At 36.6% G+C, this 18,195-nt stretch overlaps 1 protein-coding gene across 1 annotated transcript; it reads right to left on the bottom strand.

Annotated features, from left to right (window-relative positions):
- Positions 1-12,476: 12,476 nt before the first annotated feature.
- Positions 12,477-12,911, bottom strand: LOC145632733 (putative mitochondrial protein AtMg00820). The gene has a single exon (XM_081685074.1). The coding sequence runs from the start codon at positions 12,909-12,911 to the stop codon at positions 12,477-12,479; it is 435 nt and encodes a 144-aa protein (XP_081541200.1).
- Between the last annotated feature and the right edge of the window lie 5,284 nt (positions 12,912-18,195).

Below are 18,195 nucleotides of genomic sequence, written 5' to 3'. Positions count from 1 at the left end.
CACACGAGAGTGTGAGTTGGAAGGGCATTGTTCACTTTAAAGGGGTGGTTGGAGAGCGATCGAGTACATCTTTTACTCGCCACATAAATGAGAGTTGAGTGTGTGAGCACTAGTCTTGAATTCTATATGCTCTTGTGGTTTGCTCTTTTTGACAATTGTTAGGGAAGAAAGGTAATTGGATGGATTTGATTGGTTGACTTTGAAGCATGTTTATTTGATTTACCCTGGATCGTTTGTGCTTGATTTTTAATTTTGGGGTGAAGCATATTTATTGATTCATTGATGAGATCTTTGCTTAGGGACAAGCAAAGGTTTGGCTTGGGGGAGTTTGATGTGTCCATTTTATATAGTATTTTACCCCCGTCCCTTGGTCATAATTAGTAGTGTTTTTGGCTCTTTAAAGCCACTTTTATTACTACTTGGTGTTTTCTAGTGTTTTCGTAGATTTGGTTGACTTTTGCAGGGATTTATGCTTTTGGAGTATTTTCTCAAGATATTTTGGAGCAATCACGAGCATTGGAGAAACACGACCAGATTTTATAGCCCAGGGCCGGTTAGAGCCATCGAACCGGTGATTAAGGGCTCGGTATAGGTGATACCGGGGCATTTGGACCGAGTATTCAAGACCCAAAGAGGAAGCCCAGATTGGCCCCAAGAATTGGAGCCCAATCGAAGTCCAAATAGTGGCCCAAATGAGCCGCCCGGCCAAAAAGGCTGGCGCCCAGAGGCGCGCCCGGCCGGGCGGGAGAAGCTTAGTCTGGCGCCCGGTGACGCGCCCGGCCGGGCGCGAGATTAGTATTGGAGTCAAAAAGGCGCGCCCGATCGGGCGCGTGTATTTTTAGGAGACGTTTAGCGTAGTTTTAATTTGTTTTAGCTTAGGATTTTTGTACGGAGTATAAATACTCCTCCGTAATACGATTTTAGCACTTTCTTTCTTAGACTTTCTCTCTCTACTTAGTTTTCTCTCTCTTAATCTCTCTCTAAACTTTTGTTCTTAATTCTTTCATTAATTCCAGATTTATTTTGGTAACGATTTCTTCCCTTAATCTTATTTATTTATTTTATTCCTTTCATCATGATTTATTTTATTACCTTGATTAGTTTAGTTTTTAATATGTGTGAGTAGTTTAATTTCTAGGGTTTATGGGGATCTAATAAATAATATGAAGGGGTAAATTATTGTTGTTGATTATCAATGCTAGATTAATTTCCTATTGATTGATTTAATGCTCTGTGACTAGATTAGGCCTATCTTTTATGCATGAGTTTGACAATATTGATTCAAGAATCGAGAGATGAGAATTAATGTTTAGGTCTAGTTTCAATAGGCAAGTTAATTTATAAATGGTTAAGTCAAGATTCGAGAGATGAGATTTAATACCGGTAAATTAATTGTGTGATTGTAATACGTAGCGAGAGCCCTTTACAATCTGGTTAATTGATGCATTGATGATTGGCTATTATTGATTATTGGTATTGCATGATAATTTCTTATTGGATTGTTTTAATGTTTTACAATTGCGGCTTGTAAAAGTATAGCAATATTAAATTGATGAATCGAGCAGATGTTAATTTGATATTAAAGGCTATTTTCAATAAGGACTTAGATCTAGTAAATTGCGAGAGCCTGTTAGATCTATGTTGATTAATAAATTGCGAGAGCCTTTTAATCATGTTATTTATGCCATGGCAATGATTGATTACCCTGTTTTACCCTGGAGTATTATTTATTGGTGAACCTATGCCCTAGATCCCTTTATATATCGTTTTCTCCCTACTCTTATTATTTGTAGTTTAGTTTCATACTTAATTATAAATATTGGTTACTTAAATAATTTAGATTATAATAATTAATTAGGAGTAAAAAGACTTGTTTCCCTGTGGAGATCGACCCTACTTCCCTATCTACCTTAGTTAGTGATTTAGGTAATTATTTTTTATTAGGGGATACGACTTTACCCTGTCAAGACAAATCAACTTGAACTAGAAGTCTGGCAAATCGAACACGATCCTTATCCATGGTTCTTACATCAATTTTCACTAACTTTCCTAGCTTGTTGCCAATTGCCATTAAAGTTTCCTTTGTCATAATATTCAATCGGAAGTTCCGAAAGAGTAACACAAAGCACTGCTGAATTAATAACACCGTCCGAGGGGCGGAAGCCCGGTTCCCATAACTTTAGAAATAAGGGGAAACCTTCTAGCTTCCAAGGACACCTTTCGAGGGTTTATTGAAGGTCTTTCTGGCAGCTGAACTTAATCAATAAGAAGCCTTTTCCCAGAAGAAAAATTTCCCATCCAGTGCAATGCAAAAAGGCTTTCTTTAACAGAACTTTCAGAAAAGGGAAGGAGAAAGACTTTCCAATGACTTTCCTAATTAGGGAGGAATTCCAACTTAAGCATATCGACTCACACCGGTCTTTATCTAAAGGGATGAACACTTGATTTGAAGCATCAAACCTAGAAGGAGGAGAGGAGGCAGGAAAGGAAAGAATAGGGGGAGAGGAAGAAAGGGAAAAGGAGACAGCAGAGGAGGGGAAAGACTTGAGCTGGCAAGGCGGGGGCGAGCTTCAAGAAGATGAGCGCTGATGAGGGTTGGCCGAACTACCTGCAAAATCATGGGGAGGGGGAGACATTTTTTAACCCTTAAATTTTATGGGTTGCTTTCTCCCTTTTATAAACCTTTAAATCAATAAAAACATGACTTTGTGTTTGTTCGTACTGACTTTGAGAGAGTCAGACGACTGATATGTCTATTTTATATGGTGTTTTACCCCCGTCCCTTGGTCATAATTGGTAGTGTTTTTGGCTCGTTAGAGCCACTTTTATTACTAATTGGTGTTTTCTAGTGTTTCCGTAGTTTTGGTTGAGTTTTGTAGGGAATTGCACTTTTGGAGCATTTTCCCGGGTTTTCATGGAGCAACTACGGACATTGGAGGAGCATGACCGCTTTTTGTTGTTGGGATTTAGTGAGTCCGACTCACAGCGGAAACAAACCCAAAAAACAAGACCGCACTCGCAATAAATAAAACCATAAACATAATTATATTAATCACAAGATTAAGATAAGCTAATTACCTTTGACGCGTGCTTCGCTCTAAAATGAGCTCTTACTTGAAAGTTTCAAGTCCCGCTCACACGGAGACCTCCAACGAAGTCCACCCGCACCAAAAAAACCGACTAGGTCCAATGTCTTGGGGTTAGCAAGACCCGACCAATAAAACCCGAGTAATTATATTGAGTTCAAAGGTTTTCACTAATTGTGATGCCTTTTTCAACTCTTACTCAAGCATCATTCCCAATGCCCATACTTGGGTATTTATAGGAAATGATGGGAGTATCATTTACTCTCCCATCAATGTGGGATAGTATGATTTTTCCATTTTATTTTAAAGCTAAAATAAAATTAATAATCAAGCTAGTAATAAATCAACAAGTGGCAAGCTCATGTGAGTGGTTAGGTGAGGACCACTTGGAGAAGGGGGGGACCAAACTTGCTCTCCACTCCCTCTCCCATAACCGGCCACCTCACTCCACACACACTCAAGAACCACAAGCCACATGGCACCCACCCTTGGGCACCAAGGCAGCCAAGGTGGGCTGCCATGTGCTGCTGTCCGTGGCAGCCACGCTCAGCAAGCCCAGCACTCGCATGCGGGCTGCCAGGCGCTGCTGGCCAGCAAGCCCAGCATGCTTGTGCGGGCTGCTGCTGGCCTTGTGCCTTGGCCAGCGCTGCTAGGCAACAAGCAATGGCCTAGCCATGCTGCTGCTAGCTGTGGCGAGCTGGCGCGCCTAGCGTGCTAGCTGCTGCAGCTTGTTGCGGCATGGCTTGCTAGCCATTGCGCGCACAAGGCTGTGCCTAGCATGCTAGCACGCACTAGGCAGCGCCTAGCCTTACGATGCTAGCATGGGTGCGCTAGCACGCACCAGCCAGCCTAGGCTTGGCTTGGTGCGCATGCTAGCCACCATGCTAGGCCATACGCCCTTAGCACTCGGTTTGCTTGGGCATTCCGATGCTAGGGGTATTTTGGTCTTTTGTTGATTTATTACTATTTCTCGTCTCGTCTTTCACTATTTTTCGACTCGACTTCCGACACTCGGTTTCGACGCTTTAAGCTCGAATTTCCGACGTCTAAATAAATATTACTCGGTCGACTCATTAATTCCTTCCGAATTAATTCGTCGTTTCGGTTTGTTGAATTCTTGGGTGTGACCCGAAGGGTTCATTCAAGATTAAGCTGTAATATTAATTATTCATTAATATTACTGATCGGAAGCGGCCTCCACCCAGACATTCCGATCACTTGACCTCACTGAATATATTAGCTTTCTAATAATTCTGAACCCACTAACGGAATAGTACACTTGTTTGAAGGACACAATTCCTTTCATTTGTAGCCCAAGGCCGATTAGAGTCATCGAGCCGGTGATTAAGGGCTCAACATGTGAAATACGAGCATTGGACCGAGTGGTTAAAGCCCCTAAGTGGATATCTAGATTGGGCTAAGTAATAATTAAGGCCCAAACGAAGTTCAAAGCTCCAAGGTGAAGCTGGGCCTGATCGAGAAAGTACTAGGCACGATCGGGCGGATGCCTAGAATAGGAGGGCGAAGAAAAAGGCGGGCCCAATCGGCCCTTCGCCCGATCGGGTGCGTGTTTCTGGGGAGGCATCTTCGGCGATTTCTTAGTTCTAATTAGGAGTAATTTTAGATTATTGTTTAAGTACGTTTTTAATGCTTTTCCTTAGTACCTCTTCTCTTAGACTTTCTCTCTCTACTTAGATTATTTTCTCTCTCTAGTTTTCTCTCTCTTACAACTCACTCTTGTTCTTGACTCAACTCTTTAATTCCGATTACTTTGGTAACGATTTCTTATTTTATTAATTTCAGCAATTTTATTACTTTGTTTCTTCATGACTTGTTTAATTGCTTTAATTAGTTTAGTTTCAATTATGTCCGAGTAGTTTAATTCTAGGGTTTATGGAGATCCATAATTAATATGAAGGGATAATTTGTTATTGTTGATTATTAATATTGCATGATAATTTCTTATTGAATTGTTTTAATTCTTTACAATTGGATTATGAATCGAGCAGATGTGATTTGATCGTAAAAGTATAGCAATATTGAATTGATGAATCGAGCAGATGTTAATTTGATATTAAAATCTATTTTCAATAGGAACTTAGATCTAATAAATTGCGAGAGCCTGTTAGATCCATGTTGGTTAGTAAATTGCGAGAGCCTGTTAATCATGTTATTTGTTCAATGTGAATTATTGATTGTTATGTTTTATCTCGGAATATTAATTATTGGTGAACCTGTGACCCTAGGCCTTCTTATTATTGATTTTCTCCCTAAACTTGATCTTCGTAGTTAGTTTCTTTTTTATAACAACAAATTGGTTACTTGATAATCTAGATTATATTAATTAATTAGGAATAGAAAGACTTGTTTCCCTGTGGATTCGACCCTACTTCCCTAACTGCATTAGTTAGAGGACTTAGGTAATAGTTTTGATTAGGTGATACAACTTTAGCCTGTCAACGACATTTCTTCTTCATTAGGGGGTGTTTGGTTTGTAAGTTTTAGCTATGAGATATGAGGTTGAAATGAGTAAATCCATATCTAATTTGTGTTCAAGAAATTTAACATCGTATTTCTAAACTCATACCTTAAACCCACAAAGTGTAGGAATGTTTGTTAAAGAAAAATCTGATTTTGAAACTCATATGGCTCAATGGTGTTGACCCTAAGTTTTTATGATGACTCAAGGAACCTAAGCAAACCATAACTAGTTTAACTTCTGTTTTAGCTTTGATTATGGACAGGTTTATGCTACGAGATTCTAGAGTAAGAATGAAGAATGGTTCAAAGTCTAAGTCTGCTATGGAAGGATAAAGAAAACAATCAGATGTCATGTTTCTTGTGGGAGGAACTAAAGCTCCAGAGTTGAAGCTTTAAGATGAGTTCCTTTAGTGAGGAACTGAAGCTCCAGAGTTGAAGCTTCTTAGAGTTTCAAGGACTCTATTTTATTTTATCTTTAATTTTAGCCTTCTTGTATTTATGCTAAGTACAATGATAATTTATAGGATTTAATTTTATATGATAAAGATTTTTTTCCATATTTTAACTTGTTTATTTTTTAAAATTATAATGTAGTTAAAATATCTTTTTTAACAAGATTTTCAGTTTTATTCAAACCTATCTTTTTGGAAAATCTGTTTTGGGAAAATATCTTTTAAACGTGTTTTTATTTTTTCAAAGAGGTTGAGAAAAATCAGGAAGTCAATGAAGCCACTTCCTGTTAATTCAATTAGCTTGCTGCCCAAGTTCCCATTATCTACACTTCCTAATTTTATGGAAGTTGTGGCTTAGTGGATATTAAGGCAAACGACAGTTTTTAACTTCTTTCTTGTTCTATAAAAAGGCTTGGTTTTCTGTTGAGAAAAATACACTTGAGCATTACAATCTTTTACACTACTAGAAAACAGGCCATTTCCTACGAAAAAGAAATCCGTCAGAAATGGCGTTTCTGACGGAATTCCGTCGGAAATAGTTGTCAGAAACGGGGTTATAGGAATAACCAGTACTTTCGTCGAAAATTCCGTCGGAAAAGTGTTTTCGACGGATTTTTCCCTCGAAAAGAGGTTTTCAGGTGCTAGAAAAATCCGTCGCAAATTCCGACGGATTCCTTTCCGTTGGAAAGTTACGACGGAATTTCCGTCGGAAAATTATTTTACGAAATTAAAAAAAACTTCGCGCCATCACCGGCACGGCGTATCACCGCCTCCAACCACCACAACCCATTACCCTTACCACGACTTAACCCACCACCACCCACCACCCGAACCCAGAAATAAAAAAAAAATCTACCACGACTTAACCCACCACCCGAACCCACCCCACTTAACCAAACCCACCACCCACCACCCGAACCCACCCCACTTAACCCTAACCAACCCAGATCTGCAGCAACCACCCAAAAATTAACAAAAAAAAAAAATACAACCACAACCACAACAGCCGAAAACCACCAGTATAACAAAAAAATAAAAATAAAAAATAAACCAAAAAAAAAACAATACGTACCTTTATACGAAGTAGGATGTTAATTTCTCCTCGAATTTGGTTTAATACGGCTAAATTCGACCATGAAACCTCTAGATCTAGAGATTTCATGGTCGAATTTTACCATATTAACCATTAATATGAAAGAAATAAAGAAAATTAGAGAGGAGAGAGGAAATTCGTGAGGAAAGAAAAGAAAAGAAATGAGGAAAGAAGAGGAGAAGAAAGAGAAGTGAGGAAATTAAAGAAAAGAAGTGAGGAAAAGAAAGAGACGTGAGGAAGAGAAGAGAGGAAAGAGAAGCTGAAAAGAGGAGAAAGAAGAAGAAGAAGAGAGGTGGGGTGAGAGGAGAGAGAGAGAAGTCAAAAATAAAAGGAGGGGGGGCGCCGAAAATATTAAGGTTTTGGGGGATTTTGTTTGTTTTTTTTTAAAACTTAAATTCCGTCAGAAAGGTATTAAATTCCGTTTGAAAAAATAACACTTTCGACGGATTTTCCGTCGGAAGTGTTATATTTTCTGACAGATGTCAATTCCGTTCGAAATTTTTGACGTATTTCCGACGAAAATAAAATTCGTCGGAATTTTTGTATTTTCCGACGGATTTTAATGTCCGTCAGAACTGTTCCATCGGAAATGACCTGTTTTCTAGTAGTGTTAGCTTTCAAAAGAGTCATAATCCACTTAAGTCCTTGAATGTCTTAGTATTTAGCATATAGAGTTTAATCTTGAGTTATGACTCTTTTGAAAGCTAAGTACTAAGACACTCAAGGACTTAAGTGGATTATGACTCTTTTGAAAGCTAAAAGATCGTAATGCTCAAGTGTATTTTTCTCAACAGAAAACCAAGTCTTTTTATAGATTAAGAAGGAAGTTAAAAACTGTTGTTTGCCTTAATCTCCACTAAGCCACAACTTCCATAAAATTAGGAAGTGTAGATAATAGGAGCTTGGGCAGCAAGCTATTCGAATTAACAGGAAGTGGCTTCACTGACTTCCTGATTTTTCTCAACCTCTTTGACAAAGTAAAAACGCTTTTAAAAGATATTTTCCCAAATTAGATTTTCCAAAAAGATAGCTTTGAATAAAACTGAAAATCTTGTTTAAAAAGATATTTTAACTAAATAATAATTTTCGAAAATAAACAAGTTAAAATATGGAAAATAAAATTTTTTATCATATAAAATTAAATCCACTTAAATCCTATCAATTATCATTGTACTTAGCATAAATACAAGAAGCCTAAAATTAAAGACAAAATAAAATAGACTCCTTGAAACTATGAGAAGCTTCGACTCTGGAGCTTCAGTTCCTCACTAAAGGAACTCGTCTTGAAGTTTCAACTCTGGAGCTTCAGTTCCTCCCACAAGGAACTTGACATCTGATTGACTTCTTTATCCTTCCATAGCAGACTTAGACTTTGAACCATGCTCCATTCTTACTCTTGAATCTCGTAGCATAAACCTATCAATAATCAAAGCTAAAACAAAAGTCAAACTAGTTATGGTTTGTCTAGGTTCCTTGAGTCATCATCAAAACTTAGGGTCAACAATATTCCCCCTTTTTAATGAATGACAAACCTGAGCAAACTCTAGTAAGATAAAGAAGTGACAATAAAAAATAACAAAAATTAAAAAAAAAAAATAGACTTGAACTATTGAACTAGTACATAAGGAACTGATACTTTTATACCTTAATAAGCAGATGGATAGAGAGCTTGTCAACAATTGAGTTTGCCTTTCTTTTCCCCCTTTTGGCTTTCATAAAAAATATTTATGCACACATACATATCTAAACACAGCACCATACTAAAATGGTTTGTATCCTAAGCATTGAACAAGACATATATAGGCAGAAATAGTATGCAAATAGTCCAAAGGCAAGTAAGCAATATATACATCACAGAAACAATCTGATGTTCCTCCTAACATAAAAAACCAAAAGAAAATACCATGATTTAAGTGTTTACAGATCCAACAGAATAAAACCAAGTTCAACACAGACTAAGTTAAAAAAATCAAATGTTTCATAAACAAGACAGAAATATAAAGAAATTTAGGCTTCAGGTGTAGAGGATTGATGCTCGTCGGCTGCAGTGTCATCTGGAATTGCTTCAAGGACCATCTCTTCTAGTTTCTTCAACAAATCAGCTTGACCTTGAGAGATAGCAGAAGTGCTTTGTTGGAAGGATGAAGTGAGTTCCTTGGAGGTCTTCACCAGATCAGCTACTGTATTCTCAAGAGCCTCAAGTCTTTGAATTAGAAGTGGCTAAGCATCAGTCATCTGTTTCACTGATTCCTTGAGTGCTTTCAGTTCCAGAGTTGAGCTAAGGGAACTAAAAGCAGCAAATCCTGTACCTGTGGGAAAGGACTTTTTAACTAAATGTTGTTCCATGGTGCCCTGTTCCCCTTGAGCACCTAACTTCTCCTCACTTAGATCCACATAAGGGACAGATTCTGCCTTCTCACTCTTTCTCTTTGGCTTAAAAGCCAACCTAACACTTTTTCTTTTCCCTTCACTTGGAGCACTCCCTTTCTTTTCTAACTCCTCAGTCTGTTCTTTCTTTTCTTTCTCTCTCTCACTCTCCTATTCCTTCATCCAATTCTCAACCTCCTCCTCTACAGACAGCTTCTTGACTTCATCTTGTTTTGATTTAGGAAGGGCTTTTGGAAGAAACTGGTTCTTACCATCCACAACATGCAAGTTTCTACTTTCTAGAGTTTTGGGTTGGACAAAGTGGTTGGTTTAAAGTTTGAGATGCTCATAGTTTGAGGTATTGATACCAAAACTCTCAATGAGAGTGATGATCAGATTTGCGTATCCAACTTTTAGATGATTTGCAATGCAATGGGTAAGATGCTTTATCATGAGAGAAGGAAAGTTAATTTGTATTTTATTTTCAAGACAATACATGAGCATAGCATCAAGGTGATTAGCCTTGTGCCTGTGCTGGGTTCTAGGAACAATGGCTAAGTGAACAAAGATAAACAACAATTTCTAAATGGGAGAGAACAGATTATGGTTGGTTTGTACTTTAGACAACTTTCCACCAATTGATTCCACAATTTCTTTTATAGACACGTCACTAACACTTAAATCAGTAGCACCTTTAAAGTACTCATCAAAACCCTCATTTGGAGTTCCAAAAATAGCACTCAGATAATCAGCATCAAAACTAATTTTCTTATTTTTAACTTTGCTTGTACATACACCATCAACATTCTTAAAATTCGCACAAAATTATTTTAGAGGAGCATGAGCAAGCACATTCACATAACTTTCACTAAACAATTGCACCCAATTTTGAGCTTCAAGAATTTCAAGCCGTTCAGAGTACTTACTAACTTCACACCAAGGAAGATTGATACAAAATCTGTGGATGAAGCGTTCCGAGCTTGCTTCGATCCTTTTGACGGCTAGAGGTTTTTCCCCCTAAATTTTTTCGCCCATTTCCTCCCAGCCTAGGTCAGCGGGTTCCTCGTCCTCAAGTTTCCGTTTCTTTGATTCACTTCGAGCAATTGGCTGATGTTGAGGTTTTTCAGAGATTGTTTGGGTTGGAGTTTCTTGCTCAATGTCCATGGGTGAGTTTTTGAGTGGAGTTGCTTGAGTTTTCGGTGATACATCCATTGGTGAAAAAGGTGATTCTGATAAACGAAGGATATACTTGATTGAGTGAGGAGGTGAGGGACAGTGACTAGGGTTTGGTTGCATTTTATAGGAGGGGAATTTTGAGAGTTAAGGGAAGTCGGTAGAAGTGTGTGGAAGGTTAATTGAATGTGTTAGGTGTCGTTTGAAGAAGAGTGGTAAATGCTTTTTACTTGGCCTTGATTAGAACTTTTGATAAATGTGATTTGACAAGGAAGGATCTTGCAATATTTTGATCAGAAACTTTGAATTGAATTTGAAGAGTCTAGGGTATTTAAATAATAGAACTTTGATAGATTATTTGAATATTAAAAGATAGTTAAAAATTAGGAAAAAGATAAGATTTTTTAAGGATAAAATTAATTAACTGATTCAGCTAATTAATTTGAAAAGATAAAACAAATCTTTGAGAGATATAATTTTGCGGAGGAACTTGGAACAAATCAACATAGTTTGTTAGCAACATATACAAGCTCAATGCAATTTGATTTCTTCACATACAGCCACAATCCCATATGCAATGTCATACATTATAATGCTTAGGACTATGCTTTCACATATTCAGATTGTGTAAGATACATATAATCCATACATGATTGACTTATACCTTTTGGGGGGAACTTGAGGTCTTCTTAACTCAATTGTATCATGCCAAGTTCCATACGCATCTTTTCAAATTTATCCCTACCTAAAGGCTTAGTAAGAATGTCAGCAATTTGATTTTTAGTATCACAAAAATCTAACTTAATTAAGCCTATGTCCACATTATCCTTAAGAAAATGATGCCTTATGTGAATATGTTTCACATGAGAATGATGAACTGGATCTTTTGAAATGCATATGGCACTTGTATTATCACAATAAATAGGAATGCAATTATACTTCATACCATAGTCTCTTAATTGTTGCTTTATCTAAAGAACTTGAGAACAACAAGCTACAACAGCCACATACTCAGCTTCAGCAGTTGATAAGGCCACTGTATTTTGTTTCTTAGATCCCCAAGAAACTAGGCATGGCCCAAGGAACTGGATCATTCCTGAAGTGCTTTTTTTGTTCACCAAATCTCATGCATAGTAAGCATTTGCAAAACCTTTGAAATCAAAAGTATCACTTCTAGGATAGAAGAGACAGAGATTGTCAGTTCCTTTGAGATATCTTAGAATCCTCTTAACTGCTGTAAGGTGTGACTCTTTAGGATTTGAATGAAACCTAGCACACAAGCCAATACTAAAAGCAATATCAGGTCTACTAGCAGTTAAATATATAAGGGATCCGATCATACCTCTATACTTGTTTTGATCTACACTAGTTCCTAGTAGATCTTCATCCAATCTTGTGCCAGTTCCCATTGGTGTATGGTTGGTTTTTGCTTGATCAAGGTTATATTTCTTCAGCAGTTCCTTGACATATTTTTGTTGGTGAATTGCAATTTCTTTTTCCGCTTGTTTAATTTGAAGTCTAAGGAAGAAATTGAGTTCTCCCATCATACTCATCTCAAATTCACCACTCATTAAATCAGCAAAATACTTGCACAAGATTTCGTTAGTTGCTCCAAAAATAATATCATCAACATATATTTGAACAACTAATAACTCAGTTCCTTCAGATTTTAAAAATAAGGTTTTATCAATTTTTCCTCTTTTAAAATCATTTTGTAGAAGGAACTTGGAGAGCCTTTCATACCAGGCTCTTGGTGCCTGCTTCAGCCTATAAAGAGCTTTATAGAGCTTGAAGACATGATTAGGAAATTGGGGGTTTTCAAAACTAGGTGGTTGTTCCACAAAAAACATTTTCTTCAACAAAACCATTTAAGAAAGCACATTTGACATCTATTTGATATAACTTAAATCCCATAAATGAAGCAAAAGCAATTAATATTCTTATAGCTTCTAATATAGCAACAGGAGAAAAAGTTTCTCCAAAGTCAATACCTTCTTGCTGATTGTAGAATTTCACAACAAGTCTGACCTTGTTCCTCACAATGGTTCCATACTCGTCCAACTTGTTTATGAAAACCCACTTGAGCCCTATTACCTTTTTGTTCTTGGGTTTTTCTTCAAGATGCCAAACCCTGTTCCTTTCATATTCATTGAGTTCATCTTGCATGGCAATTATCCAGTCAGCATCTTTAAGAGCTTCTTCATGATTTCTAGGCTCAATTATGGATAGAAAGGCTTGGAAGGCATAGAAGTTCCTCATCTATAATCTGATCTGAGTTCCTTTACCAATGTCACTTATTATAAGATCAGTAGGATGAGAGCCTTAATATTTAAATGGCTTTGGTTGAAATTCTCTGGCTGGAACTCCTATTTGAGGCACTCTTTCTGTTCCTTCCGCTTCCTCTTCGTTGCCTGCTTCTTCATGACCTTGTTCCTCCTGGATTTCAAGAGGAACTTCAGCATTTTCTTGATGATCTTGTTCAGGTTCAACTTGTCTTTCCTTGGGATGACTGGATGCTTCTTCATCTTCCTCCCTGTCTCTAACCATTCCAATTTCATAAGCATTAGTGTCTTGTTCCTGCACATTGATAAACATATTAGATTCATTAAATATCACATGAATGCTTTCTTCGACACACATAGTATTTTTATTGTAAACTCTGTAAGCCTTGCTATTTGATGCATAGCCAAGGAACACAACTTTATCACTTCTTTCATCAAATTTTCCAATGTTCCTTTTGCCATTATTATGGACAAAGCACCTACATCCAAAAGCTCTAAAGTGAGGAATATTGGGTTTTCTGCCCTTAAACAATTCATATGGAGTTTTATTGATGATTGGTCTCATCATAATTCAATTTATAATATAGCATTCAGTATTGATGGCCTCAGCCTAGAAGTTCCTTGGAAGTCCACTAGTTATGCCCATTGTTCTTGCCATGTCTTCTAGGGTCCTATTCTTTCTTTCCACAACCCTATTTTATTGAGGGGTTCTTGGGGCTGAGAAGTTATGATCCATGCCATTCTCCTTGCAAAACTCATCAAATCATGCATTTTATTTCGAACTCAGTTCCATGAGCTGACCGAATGTGGATAATTTGATTTCCACTTGTTTTCTGCACTTTCTTGGCGAAGGACACAAATTCATCAAAGGTCTCATCCTTGCTAGACAGAAAAATCACCCAGGTAAATCTAGAAAAATCATCAATTATAACTAGAACATATTTCTTTCCACTTCTACTTTGAACACGCATGGGACCACACAAATCCATGTGAACAAGTTCCAATGGCTTTGTGGTGCTCACCATGTTTTTACTTTTAAAAGATGACCATACTTGCTTGCCTCTCACACATGCATCACAGATATGCTGTATGAAGAACTTGACTTAGGGAAGCTGTAGACACCCATTTGTGTCTCCCCAAAACCAAACCCAGTGATGAGTACCTTTCACGTCGAATCATAATCGAATGAAGCGAAAGTGTGGAAAGTCTAGTGTTGCGGATAGTTTTAATTTCTTTTCTCTTCTCTCTGTTTTTGAAAACTTATTTTAAGAAAACAGCCAATCCAGTTTGGTTGGTCCATGATATGGGTCCAATAATGGTGTAGTTGGATGGGGTTTGAAAAAACCTTTCAAACGATATATTATAAGCCCAATTCCGATGAATATCGAGGAAGTTATGGCCAAAATACTAAACTGGGCCCGATTTGGTTTTTATATGCGGCCCAATGATATAGAGGAGGGCCTATTATTAATTATCATTCCTAAAGCTATTAGGATTGATTATAGTCTTTTAGAATACTCTAGGAGGTTCTTTTAAATCTTAATGGAGTTAGGATTGATAATTATGTTTTAAAGAGTTTGAAATTGAATAAAACTACTCCTTTTAAGAATTCTTGTTTTGTACGAAGTGGAATATATTCAGATTTTATTTTCGTGCCTCATAATATTTATCCAAATTTTAAATGGTTGGATAGATCTTGAATTCCAATGATATATTATAATATTAAATCTGAGTTATAACGAAAAAGATATGAATGAGACATGAAACTTTATCCAAAACTGACACCCTTCCACTATTTTGGCCATATCTTTTCATCTACAAAATATTTTAATCTGATTCTAATTGGGTTGAAAGGTAGACTTTAAGAACTTTCCAACGACATATTATATGCCTTATTTGGACTTCCGGATCAAAAGATATGATAAAAACAAAAACGCGTTAAAAACAGACTTGGCGCCTGACTCCAGGAATTGGCGCCTTGAGTCAGATCTGGCGCCTGGCGCCAGCCATTGGCGCTTGGCGCCAATAGCCAATGCCTGGCGCCAACCTCGTTTTGCGTGCACCAGACTCTGTTTTGTTAATTTTATCTTTTTGGCTGATTTTCTCTATAAATATCTGAAATCCATACATGATAAAAACGCGTGAATTTCTGAAATCAGCGTCTGGAACCAGGCCTGGCGCCAGCCAATGGCGCCTGGTGCTAGCCATTGGCGCCTGGCGCCAGCTCTGTTTTAGGTGCGCTAATCTTGTTTTACGTGCGCCAAGTGCTCTGTTTTGATATTTTATCTTTTTGGTTGATTTTCTCTATAAATAACGTATTAAAAACTCTGTTTTCATCGACCAACTCTCATCAAGATTTTCTTGATTATTCTCTCTCTCTTTTTTTCTAAACTAGCCTTTTCTCAAATACAAAATTCTGCATTCACAAGACCTAGAAACACCTAGCCATATTCGAAGTTGCCTTCACCCTAGACGTGAAAGGTTTAATTTCTGCGGGTTTGGTCCCAAATCTCTATTTCAATTATTTAATTTAATTGTTTTGATTATTATTTTCCTTGAAGTTACTAACGTGTGCATTTTGTTATTAGAAAGAGGTACGAGGCATCAAAGTAAGTACTTTAATGGTTTTAATTGATGTTATGATGTAGAAATCATGTTTATATTGTTATTATAATATTCCTAGTATCATGTCTAGGGTAATTTGAATATTAAATATGATTGTTACGATGCTTCCTATTTTCTTCCTAATATTTATGATTGTTAGTATCATGTTAGGGTTAAAGATTTGATTTTTATTGCTTAGTGACATGCTAGGGTTTGTTATTAATCTTGTTAGTATCATGCCTAGGATCTTGCTATTTTTATTATGCTTTAATATTAACATGAACATGATTATGATTATAATTGTTATTATTATGTTGCTTGATGCTTATTATTTATTGCTTGATCACGCCTTTATTGCATGTTTAAATGGAATTGATACTTGTAATCACGCTTAATAAGATATTTAATAATCTTGTTAGGGTTAATTTGATTACAATTCAAGTGATCACCAATAATAGTTTATTTGTGCATTATATTCAACCAACATAGATTAAACAGGTTTAGGGTTAATTCTATTAATTGCATGTTAATTAAAAAGCGCACATGAATACGATCAGAATAAAGTAGAGGCCTATTGTAGACACCCATTTGTGTCTCCCCAAAACCAAACCCAGTGATGAGTACCTTTTGCGTCGAATCATAATCGAATGAAACGAAAGTGTGGAAAGGTCTAGTGTTGCGGAAAGTTTTTATTTCTTTTCTCTTCTCTCTGTTTTTGAAAACTTATTTTAAGAAAACAACCAATCCAGTTTGGTTGGTCTATGATATGGGTCCAATAGTAGTGTAGTTGGATGGGCTTGCAAAGACCTTTCCGACGATATATTATAAGCCCAATTTCGATGAATATTGAGGAAGTTATGGCCAATTTACTAAACTGAGCCCGGTTTGAGCTTTATGTACGGCCCAATTATCTAGGGGAGGGCCTAATATGATTTATCATTCCTAATGCAATTAGGAATGATTTTACTCTTCTAGATTCTTCTAGAAGGTTCTTTTCATTCCTAATTCAATTAGCATTGATAAATTGACTTTTGTTGACTTTTCAGAGTTTTAATCAAAATCAAATAGCATTTTCGAAGAAATTATATTTTTTTATCCTCCAGTACGGTAAACTTATCTGATTTTCGAAAACTCGTTAAATTTGAGCTTGGCGTCTGACCCCAGGCCTTGGCGCCTGGAACCAGGCCTGGCGCTAGCCATTGGCGCCTGGCGCTAGTGTTGGTGCCTGGCGCCAGCTAGCCAGGGTTGGCGCCAGCTCTGTTTTCTGAGCGTCAGACTCTGTTTTGTTAAATTATCTTTTTTGGCTGATTTTCTCTATAAATATCGTATTAAAAACTCCGTTTTCATTCACCAATTATCATCATCATCTACATTCATTCACCAATTGATTTCATTCATCTCTCTTAAACATTCAATTCTTTCTTTCTTACCTTGCTTTTCAAAATACAAAATTCCGCATTCACAAGATCTAGAAACACCTAGCCATATTCGAAGTTGCCTTCGCCCTAGACGTGAAAGGTTTTAATTTCTGAGGGTTTGGTCCCAAATCTCTCTTTCAATTATTTAATTTAATTGTTTGGTTTATTATTTTCCTTGAAGTTACTATCGTGTGTATTTTGTTATTAGAAAGAGGTACGAGGCATCAAAGTAAGTACTTTAATTGATTTATTGATGTGATGATGTAGAAATCATGTTTATATTGTTATTATGATATTCCTAGTATCATGTCTAGGGTAATTTTAATATTAAATATGATTGTTACGATACTTCCTATTTTCTTCCTAATATTTATTCATGTTAGTATCATGTTATGGTTAAATCTTTTATTTTTATTGCTTAGTGACATGCTAGGGTTTGTTATTAATCTTGTTAGTATCATGCCTAGGATCTTGCTATCATTATGCTTTGATGTTAACATGAACATGATTATGATTATAATTGTTATAATTTATGATGATCATGAATATTATTATTATTATTTTGATGATGATTATAATTAATTTATTATGTTGCTTGATTATTTATTTTTATTGCTTGATCACACCTTTTATGCATGTTTAAAGGGAATTTGGTACTTGTAATCACGCTTAATAAGATATTTAATAATCTTGTTAGGGTTAATTTGATTATAATTTCAAGTGATCGTCAATAATAGATTTGTTTGTGCATTTAAATTCAACCAACATAGATTAAACATGTTTAGGGTGAATCCTAATGATTGCATTTTAGTCAGAAAGCGCACATGAATACGATCAGAATAAAGTAGAGGCCTATTTTTAGGGCAGGTTCAATCTCTTTTAGTTTGGATTTGTACCTTCATCCCCGAACCCTTATTTGGTTCTAGACCTTATGGATTTGACGATCTCTTGGATCGTTAAGGGGTGTAACCTTCACCTCGTGAACGGTTTACAAGTTCTTAAAAAACTTGTTGGCGACTCTTTTGCTCTATCTTCTTCCCTTTTGGACGCCACCGTACTTTAGTGTATGATCACAGTGGGGTTCGAGCTAGTGGGATTTTAAAGGCTTGAAATTATTCCCTACACCTATTATTAGGGCAGGTTCAATCTCTTTTAGGTTGGATTTGTACCTTCATCCCCGAACCCTTATTTGGTTCTAGACCTTATGGAGTTGACGATCTCTTGGATCGTTAAGGGGTG

Source organism: Chenopodium album, chromosome 5 (genome assembly GCF_948465745.1).
Source record: "Chenopodium album chromosome 5, dcCheAlbu1.1, whole genome shotgun sequence".
Lineage (NCBI taxonomy): Eukaryota > Viridiplantae > Streptophyta > Magnoliopsida > Caryophyllales > Amaranthaceae > Chenopodium > Chenopodium album.
This window is presented reverse-complemented; position numbering and strand designations above follow the sequence as displayed.

Excerpts from the sequence above, each read along its gene's own strand:
- LOC145632733 (XM_081685074.1), bottom strand. The coding sequence starts at position 12,911 with ATGAGGAACTTCTATGCCTTCCAAGCCTTTCTATCCATAATTGAGCCT.